We start from the raw sequence: 21,375 nt of genomic DNA, 5'->3' as shown, positions 1-21,375 counted from the left end.
ATTTCTTGATTTTTATTCACATATCTACATTGTTGATTTTATTTACATTGTTTACTTTCATTGTTTGAATATGTTTATGGCTAAGTTGTTAAAAGGATAAAGCAATCGCGTATCTTGTTTCTTATTCCTGTTCATTGTAATTATTATACGCTCATTGAGTCTGTGTGACTACCAGACCATTGAGTAGTGACTATTAGGAGTTGCAGATCTTTTCATAGAATATTTTGGTGGCTCTTTTTTGGGTAGAATGTCATTTATTTATTTATTTTGGAACTCTAAGTAGTTTGTAACTATGGAGAGTCTGTTAGTGACATCTTTTAAATTTTGTTAAGTCTATAAAGTCTGAATTATATATTTTGTTATTATTGCTATTGGTTGGTAATATATACCTTATGTAGTAGGTGTTTGGGTTTTTTGTTTGGAAATATTTGAAATACAAAATAAACTGTCAAAATTTCAGTAAAATTTGAAATATGAATGTGTTTGAGATTTTCTCTTGTTTTATTGATTATTTGAGGAAGATAAATTTGTCAAGTAAGGAGTTTGTATTACCTTATCTTGTACGCCGATGCAGGTCTTCACATTATAATAATGTTACACATTATATAATTTTTTTAAGAAAATTGATTTTATTGAATAAAAGATACAAAATAAAATAAAATTTATTTATATACATTTTAATGATTTTTCTTTGTGAAAAAAAAAAAAACAAAAAAAGAATTCTTTTTTTTCTAAAGAAAAAAAAAAGCAAACAAGAAAACTAATAAGTCTTCAATTTTGGAAAGCAAAACGCTGCATAAAAGCTATGGGCGTCGGCGTCAGAGTCAGAGTTAGAGTGAGACAGCGGTTTGTGGACGCACAAAATTTAGCAGCGTTTGCGTTTGCGTTTGCGTTTGCGTGTGAGAGTGAGTGAGTGAGTTTTGAATTTGACATTTATACCCTCTTTGATCTTCATCTTCTCTCCGTTTCCATGGCGCCTCCGATGAGGATCCTTTTCGGACTTCTCACATTTGTCACCATCGGAATGATTATAGGTAATTTTCATTTTAGATGCTCTATCGATTTCATATTACGTTCCCAACTTATTATAATGGAGCCATGATCTCCGTGCGTGCATTTCATCTTCTTTAAATTAGATAACTAGCCTTATTTTACATTCTATGCCAACAAAACCGAATGAGCTAATTAAAGTTGAAAGAAATGCCTCTGTTGTCCTCCTCAACAGTAACTGTACTACTTTGAATACTTGTATTTGGTATTACAAGTCCATTAAGAAAAAGTGCTCTTGGCTTTTAGTTTAATGCTGCAGTTACCACAGAACTAGCTCATAGATGCTCTTGTGTTTTGAAAGCTGTGGAATGCCAAAGGTGATCCACGTTTCACAATTATGTCTAGAAAAAAAATGATTAAAGAAGAAGAGATTTTGTGATATATCTGCAGAGATATTTGCAATTCCTTATTGTGGGTGATTATGTGTTCATTTATTTTTAGGTGTTGGCAACTCCCCTCCCACCCCTTTTTGAAAAATCTATAGACTATGTTGCGTGCAATTTAGAGATAATTCCTGTTTTTGAATAATTTTTTTGCAAATTGGTGGATTTATTTCTTCTATATTCCTGTGTTGGCTTATTGCACTACTAGAAAAGAATTATGTCAGTAATAAAATGGTTATTACTGTTAAATTATTAACAAGAATCAATACCAACAAAGTTTTTCATTATATAATTATCTAATGGATTCTTTTCTGTTCTGGAATTACAGGTGCTCTCTCGCAATTGGCATTCATACGAAAATTGGAAGAATCATATGGTATAAAGTTGTACTCTTTCTCTTAGTATTGTGGCTAAATAGTGTTTAAGGGGCTGTTTGGTTTTTATTTTCAAGAACTGCTGCCTGTTTTTAAAATAAAGAAACAACAAAACTTTTTTGCAAGAATGTTTTCTGTCTTAATTTTTAATGACAATAGGCTTGTCTAGAAACAATTATCTTCAAAGCTTAAGCTGCTAGGTGAAAGCACATGAATGACTCTCTATATTACTATTTTAACACACCCCTTTGTACAAGAGCTCTTTGGACTCAAAATGTTGACGAGTGAAAACATACCTACCTTGTGCCAAAATTCAACGTTTTATTGGAAGAATGGGTATCAAACTGAATACCACTTGCTCACAAACACTCTATTACCATGTTATGAACCTACTTTTTCAAAAGCTTAAGCTTTTAGTTGAAGGCACATGAATGATTTTCTATCTTACTTCTGTAACAAGGTGAAACCAAATATGGTATTTATGTGAGGGGGATATTTGACAGAGTTTTACAAATTTGATTGTTATTCTTATGCTCCTTTTGCCTAACTAGTTCTTTTTAGGCACTGAGTCTTTTCCATTTAGAAGATTGCGTGGACTTGAGGGTGATGGTTACCTTCAGTTGCCCAGAGGTCAGTATTATTTTAGTTTTATTTAGAATACAAGTGTGGCTGCTTTTTTAAAGTATCACAAAGTATGTTTATCTTATCTTATTTTATGCCTAAATAATATGTTACTTCCATCTTTTTAATGCGAGACGCATGTGCCTGCTTCCATTACTTTTAATGTTATTTATCACATGCGGGATATATGTAGTTCATTTGCTTTACCATGTGTGTTGTTTTGCCTTAACAATAAAATATGCTACCATATTGATATTTTTTCTTTTATTCATGAATGAATCTCAAACTTTTTATTGCTGTGTCTTCTGGGTAAAGTGTTTGTTTTAATTTTTTGATAAAAAATAATATCTTTGTATGTTATATCATCAGTATGTATTTTTTTTTTGAAAAAATAATTTAAAAATTTGTTATTAGCATGCATTTTTCTGTGATTGGAACTCTTTCTCCTATTTCTTTTGAAATTCAGGTATTCCTCATTGGAGTAATGACAAGGAAGCAGAAATCTTACGCCTTGGATATGTATGTCTGTTGTCCCATTTTTTCTCTGAAGCTTTTATATTTACTAGTGTTTTCTCTTCCTCTTTGATTGAATAAAGATACCATTGCCTACACATGCTTAAAATTTGATGTTTATTCTCCTCTGATCATCATTCCTTGTTGTAGGTCAAACCTGAAGTGCTTAGCTGGTCTCCACGAATTATTTTATTGCATAACTTCCTGAGCATGGAGGTATTTCCTTTCTTCTGATTGCTGATTTTCATTATCAAAATGATTATTCTTAGGCTCATTTATTTATAAAGTATTATGGGCCCAAATACTCATTACCCCTTTCTAATAATATTTCTTCTTTTAGTAAAAAAAGGGCCCAAGTTTATAATATTTGGGACCACGTACATGCATGATATGGCTTGGAAAAGTATTATGTTTGAAGGTTGTTATTTAGTTTTAGTTATGAAAGGCAAAAAAAAAAGGTTTTAGTTATGTGTTCTGACATTCTTGGGGCATTTGGAATTTTGAATGAGATTGGGCTTTCTTATTAAAAACAGGGATGTGGGGACAAAAGATAACATAGCCTAATATTAGATGGCTTGTACATGAAAATAGAATTAATAATATTTTTTCTTCAGTACAAGACATAATCATTGTTACGAACGAGTTTGATCATTCTATGGTCGGCATCTTTTATATTAAGCCAGAGAATCCTGGAATTACAATGTAAGCCCCTATTATGATAAAATTTTATTAGCAGACCTATTAATCTGGTTGTAAATATATTAAATCCTATATCAACATGTTTCTGTAATTATCATTACATTCTGTGCTGCTATTTATGGAAAACCTAGAAAATGCATGTTTGGTTTTGATCAATTTTGAGAAACAAAAATTTCCTTTTTTGTTTTTTTCTTTTCAAAGTTTCCTCAATAAAATTTTGATTATGAGCTGTGAAGACTGAAAATAGTCAATTAAAATTTTCTAACATCCATTCAAGGCAGAAGTTTCCTCATGAAGTACCAGGCTGCTAGCTGTGCTGTATGATTTTCTTGTTAGCCACATATAAGATCTTCCTATCCAGTGAAAGAGGATCAAATACTAATCTCGGGCAATTAACCATTTTTACAAAATGCTGCTGCTGAATAAAGAACCTTGAAGATGATGGTCACGTGTGTGTATTAAAACTATTTTGTCTTTACAGGAATGTGATTATCTCAGGGCTATAGCACACCCTCGCCTGCAAGTTTCAACAGTGGTGGATACCAAAACTGGAAAGGTACATTGACAGTTTTATTTTCTTTTGAAATTTCATTTTGATTGGTCATAACCATCAATATATGATAGGTGATGAGATCGGGTTGAAGTTTCATTAGCTCACGTGAAGAACTATTGTCAGATTCACCTTTGAAATTCCTGATTTTAGTTTGTGTTAATTTGATATATATTACTAAATGCCTTTTAGAAAGAAAGACAAAGCGTATATGCGTAGACAGTAGCTTGATATTTCTATTGAACCCTCTATAATTTTGTTGTGCAACGAAGATTCAAATTGGCTTTATGACTCAGCTTTTTCTTTCTTCTTTTTTATGAATAAATTTGTTGACAACTTTTAAATGGCTTATTCAATTGCGGGAGGACCCAACTCAGAAAATACCAAACCTAGGGCATGGAAAAAATATGAATGAGAAGTTACAAACTCAAGAGAAGAATACCAAGCTTCAAATTAAGGAGAGCTGAATCCATTTTAAGAGTTGTTTTGAAATTATTGCATGATCTTCTCTATGGACTATACCTTTATTAGGAAAGTTCTTCAATTCTCACCTGCAAAATTGTTCACAATTGGATATTATGAAGCCTGTAGAAACTAGAGAGACAATGATCTAGATAGAAAACCCAGTTACCGTTATTGGATGTGACTAGCACCTCACATCAAAGCCTTATTATTTTAGCAGAGAGGGTTGTGTACAGTATGGTGCAATTGTATATTGCACTCCTCAAGTTATCGTGTCAATTTGGCATTGCAGTGAAATTTTTTCTGTTTTAAAAATTGGTTTCTTAAAATATTCTGTTATAAGAAAAAGCAATTAGAAAGAAACGATTTTTTCTGAAATTGATTTTTTCCCCCAGTTTCTGCATTGCATCCTAATTTTACCAATTTTTGCTTCTCTTTGACAGCAATTTTGTGCATCTGGTAAAGTCAGTCTGGCCTTTCTGTGAAAATTTTCAAAGTGCACTTCAGCCTTGCTGAGAAATTTTTGCTTTTCTGAAAATTGCTTTCTTAAAATATGATGCTATAGAAAAATTAAAAAAAAAAACTATAAAGAAACAATGTTTTCTAAAATTGATTTTTTTTTTTTCATGCTTCTGCATTGCTTCCTAGTTACGCCAATTTTTTTATTTCTCCTTGAAATCAATTTTTTGTGTCTGCTGTCACACAAAAACACTTAAAAGAATTTGGCAAAACACCTTGAAGAATTAAAAGAAATGTTGTTGTTCATTAAGATTGAAATAAGCTTTTGTTTATTTCACAGCATGGCCAAGTAGGCTAATATCATGTGTTATTAATATTATATTGTACGGCCATTAGGCAAAAGTGTTTTTTACTGTCAAATTATGGAAATGGAAATTTTTAGTGAGGATAACTAAAATTATTATCTTCATTCAGATAACACAGTTCTAATATGGAGGTCATTCAGATCATTTTGAACCAATCATGAAAAAATAATAAGAATTGCTTTTGCCTCTTCCAACCTGACCAAACAACTATTTTCAGATGTTTTCTTTCCTGCATAAATAGATTAAACCGAAAAGGAAATCCATACCAAAACAAATGTGGATATGTAGTAGCATGTCAGTAGTAGCACGTGGGATAATTTGCATCTAAGTCTAACTGAATATAGTTGTTATTTGAATTTTAAAGTACTTGTATTTCTTCCCAAAACATGATGAATTTCTATCTTCCACAGGGAATCAAGAGCGATGTCAGGACAAGCTCTGGTATGTTTTTGAGTCCTGAAGAGAGAAAATATCCTATGGTACATGTAAGTTGTTAAGTTTACTTTCCGTTAAAGTCTTCTTTCTCTTACTTTTGTGATCAAACCAGGGTAAAAACCTGGACTGCACCAGCTGGTTTAACCTTAAAATTGGACAGTTTTTGTGAACTGATACACACTAAGAATCCTTTTTTCACCGAATCAGCTGCTTCACTAAGAACTCTTGTTGGGTGGTTATTAGTGGTCAGTTTGGTTTTTGAAACATTGTGTCATACCAATGGTCCTCTAGGTTTCACACCTAGGGTTTGATTGCATCACAACCACGTGCTCCATGAATTTATAAATACGATCATCAAAAAAGAGAATGCATTAGAACTGTTTAAATGAACCTTCTTTCAATAACTTATTCTACAAGAATTAGCAATAGAATCAGTTCTACAAGGATTGAGATTCTACAATTACTAATCTGTTAAGTGAAACTTGTGAATCAAAAGACCAAACCAAAAACCAGTAAATGTGAAAATTGCTAAAATGCCCTTAGGACTGAAGTTCAAAATTAAATAAAGTAAAAACTTATTAAGGCTAGTAACCCTAAATAACAGTGCTCCATTGGCCTTGTGGGGGGTAGTGTAGTCAGACCCAAAACAAAAACCGAAATTCTGTGATTATTCATTTATTTGATATTTAAGCTTAAGCTTTCTTGATGATAGAATGCCCTGCATATTAGTCATATTAAATTTGATTTCTGTATATGTATAACATTTTTTACTCTGTTTTTTTTCACCGTTACATAAAATTTTAAGTTTCCTTGAAAACCTGTAATTCTTTTTATTATAACATACCATTTTTTTTAAAATACGAAACTACATTTTATTGGATAGCATTAATTATACAGTCTGATAAAATATGTTCGTCTTGCTCAACTAGGCAATTGAAAAAAGAATTTCTGTCTATTCTCAAGTACCAATTGAACATGGAGAGCTTATGCAAGTCCTGAGGTGAGGATATGACTTATTTTTTATGTTATATCTGAACAAGATGGGTTTTGCTAGTATCAAGGCTAACATGTGCAGCAGCACAGGTATGAGAAGAATCAGTTTTACAAACCACATCATGACTATTTTTCTGATACTGTAAGTTGTATCCTCTCTTTGCTATTTTATTATTACAATAAGCACAAGAATTGCCTTGAAATGGCTTCAATGAAACCATCTGCAACCCTTTGTGCTTTTCTTTTTTTGAGACAGTTCAACTTGAAGCGTGGTGGGCAGCGAGTAGCTACAATGCTACTGTATTTAAGTGACAATGTTGAGGGAGGGGAAACATATTTCCCAATGGTAAGCTTCTTGTTTTCTGAAATTTGTCATTTGGCACGTTTTGGTAGTTGCTGTAGATATTGTTCTGAAGCATATGAGTAGCTTGAATCTAAAGCAATTATTAGGTTGCAAGTCGATGCTGGAGTTGTGTCTGAGAATGTGTTATATTTTGTTGACTAACAAAAGTATCTTTTGTTCTTCAGTTTCTTTGTTTAGTTCCCAGAACTGTCAAAATTGTGTTGTATGTCCCCTAGCTTTGTTGAAATTCTTATTCTGCATTCTCATTTATAATTTATTAAATTTTGGCTCATGTGAGTTTTGATAGTTGCTAAGAAATAGAAAGCCAAATGATAATGATGCCATGATTATGTGTACTGCTCAGACTAGTTATGTTACTCTTATAGACTGTTTTCCTGAATTAAGGTATTTTGTTGATTCTCTTTGGATTTTACCTTTAACATGAGAAATAGGCTCAATTTGTAATATGCTAGTATTTGCTATCTATTCTGTCGTATGTGTGCTAGTATTAACTATCTGACATTCTAGTTGGGCTTTTTGACTGTACTGAAGGCTGCTATTGATAATATGCAATGCATTTTAGGCTGGTTCAGGTGAATGTAGCTGTGGTGGGAAATTTGTCAAAGGGCTATCCGTGAAACCAATCAAAGGAAATGCAGTGCTTTTCTGGAGTATGGTTAGTATAATTAATTTGCTTGTTAGGGACATCATTCATGGGAATTATGAAATAGGAGCAGCTATCTATTGTCATAATTGTTCTAGTAATTTTCTTATGTTTTTAAGGCTGAATCTTTAATCCCAAAAGAGGGAGAGAGTATGAGCTCATGCCATAATCATTTGCGAAATTTTCTGGAATGTCTCATCTCACAAACGAAAATATGGAAATATGTCTAAAACCATATGCATCATTCTTAGATCAAGGGAGCCTTTTTTGTTTTCAAAGAACGGCCTGCTTTATTGTCCCACTTTTCTTGTGTATTTACATGTTGCAAATTGAAATTAATTTCATTAATTGCAAGTTCGTTCCCTCCTGCCTTGTTCTATATCACCACTGTCTATCTTTTTTCCCTTTTTTTTTTGTTTTTTGTTTTTTGTTATTTTTAAGTTTCAATATATACTCAGTTTGTAATAATGCTGTAAACTCTAGCTGGTTCAGCAATAGGGCATCGCCACGCTACTATTCTTGTTATGATAGAAATATTATCATTGCTCTGAGTATTGAATCATGGGGAGTTGTAATTGTTTGGGCTATGCATTTTTTGAACGAACCTTTACAGTGGAAAGTTGTTTTGCCAAATAATCACCTTTTAAATGTCTGCTTGGTCTTCATAGGGACTGGATGGACAGTCAGATCCGAATAGTGTGCATGGAGGATGTGAGGTACTCTCTGGGGAGAAGTGGTCAGCTACCAAGTGGATGAGGCAGGCAGTTCACACTTGATTTAGCTTTAACCATCTTGTCTCCCTGAAAAAAAAAAAAAGTCACTAATGGGATTTCTCCCCTCATATTCGTCCTTATAAAAAAATAATTGATTAGTTATTGTTAATATAAATATTTGATAGTGGTAAAAGCTTCAATCAATAAACTACAGCGTAGTCAGATATTATTATTTGCGCCGGGGATGGTTTAGTCTATATCATTGTGTATCTTTGCGAAAGATATACCCCCCCCTCTTTTTATTGTAGTTTCTGATAAATCTCTAGACATTTTATCGGAATTATCACTGGTCTTGGTCACAGAATGCTTTCAATCGATTACGTCCCGATAATATATTCCCCAGAAACTAATCTGTTTGTAATGATTTACGAAATCCTTTTTAGTTTAGAGGATGAGAACTTTGGCATAAGCTACATAATTCATTAAGACAGTTTATAAACAAAATGACCTCTACTTGCAAAACTCAAAATCATTGAAACTAACTCCACAAAAGTTAATGAACTTGGAAATGAAATATACAAGAATAAAGCACATGCCTTGTAATTTATTTTAAGGCATTCTCCATCATGTCTAATAATAATGTCAGAGAAAGCAACATCACTCCATTAGTGATAATAAAAACTAACAAATATTAGACTAGACTTGGCATTTCATCAAAACGTTAATGTTATTTAAAGATGACAGGAATCGTACTAAAATAATTGTTAGAATACAAAACTGAAACAAAACAAGGATGATTAACATCATAATATAGGAAAAATATACTCATGTTGTTGGAGACCGGAGAGTATTTTTCTCTCCTACACATACATCGATTTTCGCGTTGTTTCTTTTTTTTCATTTTCTTTTTTTATAAGTAGGTGGATCCCAGACATGGTTGTGTCTATAGTATGAAAGAGTTTCTCTCCTATTGCATGAGATTAATGAAGTCCCATGATATATTATTCATCTGGAACAGAATCTCTTTGTTTGCCTTTTAAACGGACAGCCAGCTGTAATGGACCATAGAGACAGATGCGCAGATCGCCTTGGATCATCGGTTGATAAAAATAATTCTTGAACAGGTCCCAGAATTCATCTCTGCCAGTCAGTTATATTATACACTTGTAAGTATAACATCAATAAGTTTAGCTAGACGAAAAAGGCGATTTCAATATGACGGAAGCTACTTTTATAAAACTGAAATTGCAGAAAACATAAATAGAGCCAAGCTTCTTACAAGATAAAATTCAAAAAATAAACCTAGAAATCTCAACTCTCAGATATCCTCAATTTTTCTACTAACCAATTCTGAATACATGCATAATGAAATGTCACCCTAAACATCTCAATATATACTAATTCCCAACTAACGGCTTGGTTACTTTATTGAAAGCCCATCACAATACAATCCATCAGCTTCTAATTTTGTGTCATGTTACAAGAGAGATGATGTCGTTAAGAATTAAAGACAGAAATAGGGGAGACGAGGTATAACCAAACCTGACTTGTGGAAGGCTAAACAAGGAATAGCCCTTTACGTCAGGATGCATGTCGAGCACAAGTACTTTTAACCTTGAAAGGCCTAACGCCTCAGTGTCAATGAGTTTCTTTATCCTGAAATTGATGGAGAGTAATGTATTATTTATACAACACGTACATGACTACAAATTTAATAATGTCAAGATTTTAAATTATCTAATCACCAAAGAAACGAAAAGAGATCTTCAATCTGCCAGAAAATATAAGATAGTGTATGGTTTGTTTTTCATTTTCAGGATATGATTTCATTGATTTTTACTTTGTTTCTTGTTTTTGAGAATTTACAGTGGAAATGGTAAAAAACATTAAAACAGCAAAATCTTGTTTTTAGTTTTACCATTTCCTTCACAACATCTTGGAAACAAATAATGTGAAAACAACTAACAATTTGAAAATAACAAATGACAACATTAACTGAAAATGAATACAAAAAAGACAATAAACACCTCCTAATTTTCTTTTAAAGAAAGGATCAAAGACGACCAACCTGCTTGGTGTGCCGCTAGCAATGTTAACACGGTCTTTTAACAAAGAAACCTGCAGTGACCATAAAGCAAACTCAATGGACAATGTTTCCATGAAGAAGGATCGCAAATTTTTACATCATGCAAATTACTGGAAAACAGAGAGATCAGATGAAAAGAGAAACCATGCACTATAGAAGAACATCACATTTGTCATTTTCATAATTTCATTTGCAAAAGAAAATTTAAAATTGTTTTTTTTCCTAGGGTCCAAGGACAAATGGAATTGAAACTTTATGGATAAAAATTTAAATGTCAGCTCCTATATACATAGGAATAATTTTTTGGAAATTAAACCTGCTTTGTTGAATAAAAAAAGGCAAAACATGATACGCAAGGCTCCCCAACTTGCGAGGGTAGAGGCAAGGGTGGATTGTACGCATCCTTACCCATTTTGGAAAGAGGCTGTTTTCAAGACTCAAATTTAAATTGTTAACCAAAAGTTATTTTTACTTTATTTAAAACTTCTCAGAATAACTCGAGGGGTGTTAGCCACTCAGCCTTATGCCTATGAATTTTTCTCTTATTTCACTACAAAACCCTAAGAATTGTAGAGCACATACCCAAGAACGATTTACAACACAAAGCATGATCAATGAGATTTTATCAAAGACAGTGATGACAACAATATGCATTCTGTCGGTTGCACCCATCAAAAAGATTTTGATTCCCCTGTCAGTGACTGTTCTATCAAGTTGAGATGTTCAACTCAAGCTTTAAGGAAAGTGGTTATTAAATCATTAGTTCACTACATCACTTCGCGCTATACTACATCTGTAGTTTTTTGAGTTTCATGTGACATGTAGTGCTGCTATAGCATGCACTGTCTGCAATAAAAATCATTGAATGACTTTCTTACCAAATCCACCATTGGATTGAAACCTTTTAATCATGTTATCTTGCACAGAATATTTCAACATCAATATCACTTTAAATCCAAACCGGATGGGGTCGGCGATCGATGTAATATCCACTCACAAAAAAAGAAAAAAGAGACTGCATCTGTCAAATAATCAGAAAAGAGTCTCCCTCTTACTTTTGTTACTTCACGTTGCAGAGCAGGTGAGATATTTCACCTTCACCCCAACCCCTCCTACACTGTTCTTCACCATTATTCCTCCTTAATTATTTTTTTGCACCTTTCTCATTTCTCACATAGAAGTTTTTACACCTACAGACTACTCTTCCTCCTAACCTTCAGAAACACTCACTTACATCTTACTTTTCAGTTTTCACAACCACCAAACCATTTCCCTCCTAATCATCCATCTTCTTTTCGAAAGAAGGAAGAGCTGACCCTGTGTGTGTGTGTACATCTTAGTGAAGAACTCCAACAAGTAAGTACCCAAGGAGACTCTTCTTCTGTGCAGGAGAAAAACTCTGTCTCTGTTGCCATGCATCATGTGTAAAATACAAATTGTGTGGATTGTATTATATTATAGTGGATTGTGGTGAAAAAATCTGGACAAACCCTTACTGCATGTGGTAGATGGTTCTAGGAATCAATTGACTAAATCTCTTATTATATTATATACTGTAAAATCATTTTTTGGGTACACAAGAGACATGCATGGATGAGTTAGAACCACTATTAGATATGAAAAATTTTGGATGAAAATCTGGGTTCTGTCTTCAAGTAATTGGATACTCCTCGATGGGTAATCGATTACTTGATGAAAAAGTAATAATTACTTCCTGGTGGTAATCGAGCACCACCAAGATTGCTTGATGGAGAAGTAATCTGATACTTCCCGAAAAGTATCCGATTACTCCCCTCCAGAAACCCAGATTCCTCATTTAAGCTATGCAATGTGGATTGTAATTCAATTCTATTACTGTCAGTATGTTTATAGCTGCAAAATACAACAGATTATACACTTGTGCTCTATAGAAAGGATTGATTGATACATTTACTTTATTTTATCATTGATGTATTCTATGATATAGTAGTAGATTAGTTGACATCCGTGAGGGATGCCTCACTATATTTGAGTTCAAATTACATACAGGTCAACTAGTGCAAAGAAGTGCACATACAGTAACTTATCTTTTAAGGGCCATACAGTTGTTTTATCATCAAGTTTTCTATATTGTTAGTAGAAGATGAGCAGGTATATCGCTGAGATTAAAATTACTGTGAAAAATATTTGTAGACTAACTTTTTGCAGGTGTATGTGTCTGAAATTCCAAGTACCACTTTGGTGCTTGGTTGGGTTTTTCTTAGCCAGAATAGGGAGCGGTCTCCTTAGGTACTTATTGAGATTCACATCTCACCCATTTCATGGGGTTATTTCAGGTGGAAAAGATCAAGATAGCAGACCCAGAAAGGCTTGATTACACTTATCTAGATGCTGTTTTGCTTGGATGTTAGGTGTTGATATTTTGGACAGCACCATTAATTTTTAATTAGTAACCAATAGTTGTCTTGTATTGAAGGATCTTGCAAAGATTCTGTACGTGTATTAATGACTTGAGAACACAATGTATTTGAGGTTTTGGATGTTGGACAGCCTCGAATTTTGTGTAATCTGGTAACCTTTCGCCTTGTGGTGGTAAATGACTGCATTTTATCCATTCTGTGCTTCGATTAAGTGTAGTGTGCCAATTTTCGAATTGGGGTGTTACAATCGACGAACCCAAATAAAGCTAAACAATTTCAAAATTGCTTCAACTAGATCACAATCATCACATCTACGTCATTTCACATTACCTTGAATTTGTCACATATTCTGTGTATATCATAAGGTTAATGCAAAATATATTGTTCAAATATAATAAATATGAATTAGTTCGTTATATACTTTATTGTTGTCCAATTTGTTTCATAATCTGAAATGTAAGACCAACATAATAATTAGCAGTAGTCAATGGTTGGAGGGATAAAAATTTATTCTAGAAAAGGTTAATTAGAGTATGTAAGTAGGTCAAGTGTTACATTACAGCGATGTCAATGATCCCTCCTTTGTCCGTGCGTGGGTGGGTGGGTTCATTCAACTTTGATCAGTGTTTCTAGCACATGAGTGAATCTATGCATGTTGAATGACAATGGACACACCTAAAATATTAAGAATGATATACTGATAAAGTTGGGCAGAGAGGTAACCTGTTCTTCAATTTTCATATGCTTTGAGAATAACTTGGCAGCATGACATTCTTTTGTGAAAGACCGAAAGCCCCTACACAAGGATAATTGATTACTAGGAAAGAAAAATTTTGCAACTAGTGACAGACAGGCATTTTGTTTCGCTCAAAACTGTAAATTTCGATAAAAGGATGGATAATAAGAAAAGTGAAATTAAATTTGTATGGGTTTGATGTCGTGATGAAATACCTTAAAAGATGTATGGATCTTAAGGCAGAGGAAGTTAGAATAAGAACTGATGGGCTCCCAGCATCAATTTTGCCTTGTACGAGCTTCCCTTCACAAAGCACCTCTTTCCATGATGCCCCAAAAGCACCTTTAATATCTCTCCCCAACATTTTCACATCCAAATTTGCCTCTTCCGATACCTCCAGAATACATTTATCCGCTGCATCAATTTAATATAGTAATTTTAAATTCCCAAATATACTACTACGCATTGATAGGGTTTAATTAAATGTCAACGGCAGCGGAGAGGAGCCCTAACCTTTGAGGGATTCCAACTCGAGAGAAGAAAGCTGAACACCCTTCGCCGACTCGAATTGTTCCACAAAGAAACGCAACTGCTCCAAACCTCCCTTCTTTTCATTGCATGCCTTCCTTTTCTTTCTAACATCATCTTCATCATTTCCCTTTCCCTTTCGCTTTCGCTTTCCCTTCTCAATCCCCATTCTTCTTCTTCTGCGTTCTGCGTTCTGCCTCCTTCAGCTTCCTCCTCCTATGCTCATTGCTCACAGTCGCCTTTAACAAATTCAAAACCCGGGTTGGGCCAGCCTGGGTGGGCCTTCAACCCGCAATTTAACATGTATTATGGGAACCCCGTTCCGATTCGGTTAATAAAAATTGTGATTTTTTGTATTTTTTTATTTGTATATATATTTTATTTTACTTATGACTGTTATAAATTGCCACAATTCTTAATATAACGAATAAGAAAAAATCTAATCAAGCCAAATCACCATGTCACGTGATTATTATTATTATTATTGTAAAGAACCTTGACATACACCACCTCAGTGCTGAGAAAGTGGGGGACGGCGAGGGTGGGAGTGCCCAAGACCTTATAAAGGTCACATTAGTTACACATACAATCAACGTGGGACTATATATCTCAACACACGCTCCCTCACACGAGAGCCTATAAAGAACCTTGGGATACACCACCCCAAAAGCTAGCTCAAAGGGTGGGAGGGTCCAAGACCTTATAAACTCCACATTAGTTGCTCATACAATCAATGTGGAACTATATATCTAAACAATTATTATTATTATTATTTTATACTTAATTACCCAACCAAGTGGGTTATTAAAATGATTGGACGATGAACCATGTACAGGGTTAACCAAGAGGTGTACAAAAACACAAACGATACGAATACAAATACTAGTATTGTACTGTACTGTTACATTAAGGAACTAATTAATTAATTGGAATGGGGTCAATGAGCAACAAGGTGATTCTGCTCTCTTCTGTGTTGTCGGGCCTTCCGAGTCCATCTCCATATTGGTAGATGCAATGGGAAACCCTGGCCATGTTAATAGCTGTCTCTATAAATGCTTTTGGGAATGTACGATCCATGACTCGCTCTCTGTTCATCTTCTTCCACTCTCCGTCAATCAGCTTTCTCAATTCCTGCCGTGCTCCTTCCTCACTGGTCCCATTCTCATGCATGTAGGACGTTATTGAATTTGTGGTTTCGCCCCTCTCTAGTTCAGCCGCCGAGGTGGCCAGATCATTGCAGAGTCTGAAAATGGCGCATGACGACCGCACCAGCCCATGGAAATTAGTTAAGGAATCAATAGCTTCCTTCGTTATGTTTGGGCTAACTGAGAACAGCGAAGGAGCAAGTAAAGCCACTCCGGACGATGAAACCGATGCATTTTCTAGGTACTTGTCGAATGCCGGAATTATTTTGTTGTTGGACCATTTTGCTTCTTGCAGGAATGCTTTGCACAAGTCACGCCACTGTCGTGAAGAATCATCAATCATCATCAGGTTAATTATATAATTAATTTCATTCCCTCATATATATATATATATATATATATATATATATATATATATATATATATATATATATATATAATTACATAGTTAATCAATTAGTGGTGGTGGTAGTTATACAAGTATACATACAGATTTGGCTAGATAGGGAAGGCTGTGATCTCCTTTTTCTTTAAGGATGTTATAAGCCGTTTCATTAACAGTATTATAGAGGGCTAAGTAGCACAACTTCATGTAGTCCGGAAGTGTATCTACCGCATTCACGTCCCATCTGTATTCATTTCAATTTCAATTTCAATATTTATATAATTAATTAATGAATTCGACTACGTCTATATATGCTGAAATTAATTCAAGTCAATTAAATAACAAACCTCTCAACGGCATCCGTGAAGAGTTGTAGCTCGTCCAAGGTACCGTACACATCATATACATCATCGATGATGGTGACCAGTCCAAACATTTTAGTCACGGCTTTCCGGCATTCAGCCAATTCAGGATCGGGGGCCATTCCCAGAGCCCAAAAGTACACCTCCACTAATCTGTCTCTAACAAAGTCCAGCTTGCTTGTCAGCCCAATTTCCCTCCACCACCTATGTATATATATATATGCCAACAATTAATTGGAAATCCCCAAGTGTACCTTATCATGCATAGTTATTTAATTTTATATCATTTAATTAAGACTTGAATTGAAACTTGTATTATTTATTTCTTTGACCTTGACAGTTCTTGCAGTTCTTTCTTCAAAAATGATTGCACCCTGTTGAAATCCAACTTTGCGAGCTCGAGTACTAAACCATCGTGGGGTTCCTTTACTTCAAATTTTTCGATGAACCATCGTGCTTCTAGTCTGTGCAATCTTCGATGGTAGGGAAGTTCCAGTGCATGACTGATTTTTTCTGCCAGTTTCGTGGGTATTCCTTCTTTTAAGTTCTTTAGATGTGTCATTGAGAATGCCCTTGCCTCATCCAAGATATTTTCTCCCTCAAAGGCAAAGTATGACGCTTCATATAGACTCAGCAACCCCTGCGCATCACCTTTAATTTCATCCCTAAAGCTTCCCTCCTTGTCCCTAAAACTCTCAAACACATCTGCGCACATTTGTTGCCATGTGTTCATTTAATCACAAAACCATAATATATATGTATAAAAAAATATTTGTTCTTTTTAATGAATATAAGATTATGTCATTTTGATTAAAATTACTCTATTTTAGGAGAGTAGACCCTCTCATGTTAAAAAATATATGATATGATCATGTGAATAGTCAAAATCAGGATAACTAGTTATAAAAGAGAAGACGGGAAAAATATTAAAATAGGTAGTTACTAAATCATAATCATTGGTTCATCTTTATATGATTATGATTGTCCCACACAATCATATCATGTTTTTTAAAAACATGAGATGATCTATTTTCATTTTAGGATGAGAAAACAGTTACACAATTGAAGATAAGGTAGGAAAGAGTAAGAAGTTATTGAATTTTTTTTTAATTTAAATATTAAAAAAACATTATTATTTTATTTAAAATAACATAATTTTAGGACAAATACTTTTCCGATATTTATGACTTGGTGAGCAAAGTAATTTAGGTACGTGGTTATAAACTCATAACATATATTACCTTGGGAGACCTCAAAGCCATGTTGTCTAAGAAAGCGGAAGCGGAGAGCAGTAGCATGCAGGCCACTTTTCTCTCTCTCATCCCTTGAAACAATGCTCTCGAGGGCTTTGTTTATGTCATTCTCAAACTTGTAGGTCAATCCCAGGCGCTGAACATTGTCAATGAGTTCGAGTAAGTTTAGTGTCTCCATGGGTACACTGTTTATCATGCGCCGCACCTCCTCCTCCAGCTTTGTTGTACTCTCTTGCAGTGCTTCCACCTGTCCTCGGATTAATTATAAGAACAACTTAATATTTAATCTTGGAAGATATTAAAAGTAAAAATGAACTTGAATATTAATTAATTAATTAATAGAATCACCTCGAGGCCAGTCTCCAGGGACTTGAGAAATTCTAAATTCCAGAGGTTTGGCTGGTAATTGGCTGAACGTCTATTATTTTCTGTTATTTGGGTATCCTGTGATGAGCTCACTGCACAAATGAACCGCAAAGGTTTGGGATTTGCAAGAGATGTTATTTGCGTGCAGTTCCTACTTTGTGGGAGTGGGAGTGGGAGTCTAGTATTTAGTGTTGGTACTGTGGTAGACGAGAATTGGCAAGACAAGCATAAAAGGTCACTTGCCATGATCTTACGATGATATATGATCTCCAAATACACTTGTTCTCCTTTCTGAAATTGCAATGCATGTACTCCGTTTATATTGGAACGAGGATCCGAGGTAGCATATGGGACAATAATAAACGAAAAAATAATAAATTGTTGTGGTGGATCAATAAATCAATCACCATAGGCTTACATGAATGATCATACCCTGCTTGCTTGTCAAATTTCTAGCACATGCGACAAGATTAGTATACGACGACCACAAATTTATTATCATTATTTTTATTATTATTATTTCTTTTTGGTAAAAAACCACAAAAAATTATATCAAGATAAGGCAAATCTTTTCGTGAATATAATTGATTTACAATTTTTGTGCTACAAAACCCAAATGATAGGTTTACAGTAGTAGTCTGCAGACAACAAATAAGCGGCGACAAACCTAGCACATCCCCCTCAACGATTTTTATGAAAAATTGAAAAGATAGTCGTCCATATTTTTCTCTTATCATTTTTATACCATTAATTATGTATAAATAATTAATGAATAATATATATTATGTAAGGAATGCATATATATTTTTAGTCCACAAAAAAAAAATATTTTAGTTGATTATAAGTACGTTATTTAATAGTATAAAAATAGCGTGGAAAAAAGGAGTATTAATAGAATAATAATTAAAAATTACCATGCCACTACATAGTTTTATTTTAATATATACTAAAGAAAATATAGCCAAATAGAAATAACAAGTGATAAAAGGGCACAAAAACTGAAAGTTCCCTGAGATAGACTTTAGTTTTTCTTTTCTTTTTTGTAAATAACTTTAGTTTTTCTTAGCATTAAGTTGTTACATAAACCTTATATACAAAAGTTGTATACAAATTGGTCTATGAATATTTTGATATAATTTTATAAATTTAAAAATTAAATCCATCATATTATAAAAATAAATTATATATATATGGCTTTAATCTTTCTATGGTTAATGTAGATAAGTTATCTACATTTGATCCCAGAATGAAGTCGTTTTGGGATGAAAAATTAAAAAATTATAATAAAAAAGATTTTTATAACCCTAAAATAAATCATAATTACAAAAATACCGTGATTTTCGCCTCAAAACGACGTCGTTTTGGGCTCAATGTAGATAAGTTATCTACATTGACCGTAGAAAAAGCGAACCTTATATACATATATATATATATGTGTGTGTGGTAAAATCATATCTAAAGTTGTTGTACGTGCAGTAATGACAGATGTATGGTTATGATTTCTCACATTTAATGCTTCCACATTTTTGTATTGTTATGATTCCCCACATTAAATGCTTTAATTTATATATCGAAAAAATTTCACTATTGAACGTAGAGTGGCTGTAGAAAAATCGAACCTTATATATATATATATGTGTGTGTGTGTGTGTGAAAAATGTTAGAGAAATATTTTCTACAGTAAAAGTAGAAATGTTAAACCCATATATATATATATATATATATATATATATAGGTGAAATTATTTCTCAAGTTGCTGGTTGTCCAGTTAGTAATCCTGATCGTTGATTCTCATTTCTTTCCCATATTTAATGCTTTTACCCACCCATGTATGGTTATGATTCCTAGCTAGACATTTAGCAACTGAGAAACGATAACCCGAAATACATATATATATATATATATATATATGGGTTTTATAATTCTCATTTAACATGAGAATTCAAATTTTCCTACACACCCTTCGATTTCCGTGCTGACATGGGTCCTACATATAATTTTTTCTAACATCTGGGTCCCACATACTTTTTATCTCTACAACATGTGAATTGAATTCTCATTTAACATGAGAAAATCAAATCCTATATATATATATATATATATATATATATATATAAGGTTTATTGTTTTTCCTACCATAGGAGATAAATTTTTCTCCAATAGTCCCAATCCTACGTTGTTTGGCGGGTTGAGGGAATTAATAAATGGGATGTTTTGATAAAATTCATATAACAAAGAAACAAACAAAATTCCTAAAATATTCTTCATTAATTCTCTCAATCTCAAAAACGACGTAGTTTTGAGGTTGCAGGAGATAACTTTATCTCATGTGACAGAAGAAATATTTTTCCCTTATTATGGGGGAAGGATCTGTTTACAATTTTTTTTACATATTTTTGCAAATTACACTATGTACTCCCAGAAATACATAATGTAACCTAGTGTACTTCTGAGAGTACATAGTGTGTGTAGTTTAAGAGTTTGTAAATAAAAAGTTTGTAAATATAACCCTCCTCATATTATGTATACACTTAGGGTTTAATATTTCTCATGTTATAGGAGATAATTTTATCTCATATATACATATAAAAGTGTGCGTGAGAAGAAAAGAGAGAGAAAAAATATGGACCCCACATATTTTTATGTGTATGTGGGAGATAATTTTATCTCATATAACATGAGGGAAATTAAACCCTATTACTCATTGCTAAAAACATTTCACATATTTCGGGTGCTTAAGTTTTCTTACAAGCTAACTAGTTTTTACTTTTTACTTAAAAACCAAAACTATATCAACTACCAAAATAAATAAATAAATAAATAAGTATATATATATATATATATATATTCATAAAATTAATAGTTAAAATTTGATGTCAAACTTTTTAATTTGACCTTGTGGCCCTCTCTATATATATATATATATATATAGGCGGGCGCGCGCGCGGCATTAATAATAAGGGTAAACTTTTAATATATTCCATATATTTTTTCTGAAATCGTTTATGAAAAAATCAAATTATAGTAAAAGTGTTGTGTACTGGTAGGATGATCTTGACCTGTCATCTTATTCAACTGCCACACAAGATTAGAATATTTGTGCACTAAAAGATAGATGATCCCATTTATATGTGATTATCCGGGTTTTTGACCACTATAGCCTTTTTTTAATAATTAATTACCAAATTGACCCTATTTATAAACTATTTCAAAAATTTAACCTCTCCAGAAAACATAACACCAATCTGCCCCTGTTTGACCGTTGACCATGAAGCCTACCCGGGTACACCCCTACCTACCCGGGTAAATTTTAAAATTTTTTACCTACCCGGGTACACCCCTCCCTACCCGGGTATATTTCTTGAATCTGGAAAATGTTTGAATTATTTACCCGGGTAGGGAGGGGTGTACCCGGGTAAATAATCATAAACTGGTTGTGTGCGCCCATCCTCTTTGTGTGAACAGCAAATGAAAATCTCTAAATTGAAGGA

At 33.4% G+C, this 21,375-nt stretch overlaps 3 protein-coding genes across 4 annotated transcripts; 1 reads left to right on the top strand and 2 right to left on the bottom strand.

Moving 5' to 3' along the window:
- The first annotated feature begins 814 nt into the window (after positions 1-814).
- On the top strand, positions 815-8,981 carry LOC133293770 (prolyl 4-hydroxylase 1-like). 2 transcript variants are annotated; one of them, XM_061492375.1, is made up of 12 exons: positions 815-1,034; positions 1,762-1,809; positions 2,369-2,437; positions 2,895-2,947; positions 3,092-3,157; positions 4,122-4,196; positions 5,887-5,961; positions 6,841-6,911; positions 6,995-7,046; positions 7,161-7,250; positions 7,831-7,923; positions 8,580-8,981. In XM_061492375.1, exons 1-12 carry the CDS (start codon positions 971-973, stop codon positions 8,685-8,687), a joined length of 864 nt encoding a protein of 287 aa, XP_061348359.1. In that variant the 5' UTR covers positions 815-970; the 3' UTR covers positions 8,688-8,981. The 2 variants fall into 2 exon arrangements, with proteins under 2 accessions (XP_061348359.1, XP_061348360.1); XM_061492376.1 differs by lacking the exon at positions 2,369-2,437.
- A 387-nt stretch (positions 8,982-9,368) lies between these two features.
- Positions 9,369-14,574, bottom strand: LOC133293776 (uncharacterized). The gene is made up of 6 exons (XM_061492382.1): positions 14,359-14,574; positions 14,061-14,259; positions 13,833-13,905; positions 10,693-10,742; positions 10,167-10,280; positions 9,369-9,764 (listed from the first exon to the last, which is right to left on the bottom strand). The coding sequence occupies exons 1-6, from the start codon at positions 14,540-14,542 to the stop codon at positions 9,626-9,628; spliced, it is 759 nt and encodes a 252-aa protein (XP_061348366.1). The 5' UTR covers positions 14,543-14,574; the 3' UTR covers positions 9,369-9,625.
- A 535-nt stretch (positions 14,575-15,109) lies between these two features.
- LOC133293772 (isoprene synthase, chloroplastic-like) lies at positions 15,110-18,195 on the bottom strand. Its single transcript, XM_061492377.1, has 6 exons — positions 17,867-18,195; positions 17,507-17,765; positions 16,598-16,970; positions 16,251-16,469; positions 16,009-16,147; positions 15,110-15,837 (listed from the first exon to the last, which is right to left on the bottom strand). Exons 1-6 carry the CDS (start codon positions 18,128-18,130, stop codon positions 15,292-15,294), a joined length of 1,800 nt encoding a protein of 599 aa, XP_061348361.1. The 5' UTR covers positions 18,131-18,195; the 3' UTR covers positions 15,110-15,291.
- Between the last annotated feature and the right edge of the window lie 3,180 nt (positions 18,196-21,375).

The sequence above is a fragment of the Gastrolobium bilobum genome, unplaced genomic scaffold (assembly GCF_033153095.1).
Source record: "Gastrolobium bilobum isolate Gb01-03AN ecotype WA unplaced genomic scaffold, APGP_CSIRO_Gbil_v1 utg16750, whole genome shotgun sequence".
Classification (NCBI taxonomy): domain Eukaryota; kingdom Viridiplantae; phylum Streptophyta; class Magnoliopsida; order Fabales; family Fabaceae; genus Gastrolobium; species Gastrolobium bilobum.
The sequence above is the reverse complement of the archived record's forward strand: the minus strand, read 5'-3'. Positions and strand labels throughout refer to the sequence as shown.

Bases quoted from the DNA above. Each gene is read 5' to 3' on its own strand.
- LOC133293772 (XM_061492377.1), bottom strand. From the start codon at position 18,130: ATGGCAAGTGACCTTTTATGCTTGTCTTGCCAATTCTCGTCTACCACA. The intron at 17,766-17,866 runs GTGATTCTATTA...ATCCGAGGACAG, and splicing joins CCCTGGAGACTGGCCTCGAG to GTGGAAGCACTGCAAGAGAG. The intron at 15,838-16,008 runs GTATGTATACTT...TCTTCACGACAG, and splicing joins TTCCCTATCTAGCCAAATCT to TGGCGTGACTTGTGCAAAGC.
- LOC133293770 (XM_061492375.1), top strand. From the start codon at position 971: ATGGCGCCTCCGATGAGGATCCTTTTCGGACTTCTCACATTTGTCACC. The intron at 6,912-6,994 runs GTGAGGATATGA...GCAGCAGCACAG, and splicing joins GAGCTTATGCAAGTCCTGAG to GTATGAGAAGAATCAGTTTT. The intron at 7,047-7,160 runs GTAAGTTGTATC...TTTTTGAGACAG, and splicing joins ATGACTATTTTTCTGATACT to TTCAACTTGAAGCGTGGTGG.
- LOC133293776 (XM_061492382.1), bottom strand. From the start codon at position 14,542: ATGGGGATTGAGAAGGGAAAGCGAAAGCGAAAGGGAAAGGGAAATGAT. The intron at 10,743-13,832 runs GTTACCTCTCTG...TGGTCACTGCAG, and splicing joins ATATGAAAATTGAAGAACAG to GTTTCTTTGTTAAAAGACCG. The intron at 9,765-10,166 runs GTTTGGTTATAC...ACTGACTGGCAG, and splicing joins TTTAGCCTTCCACAAGTCAG to AGATGAATTCTGGGACCTGT.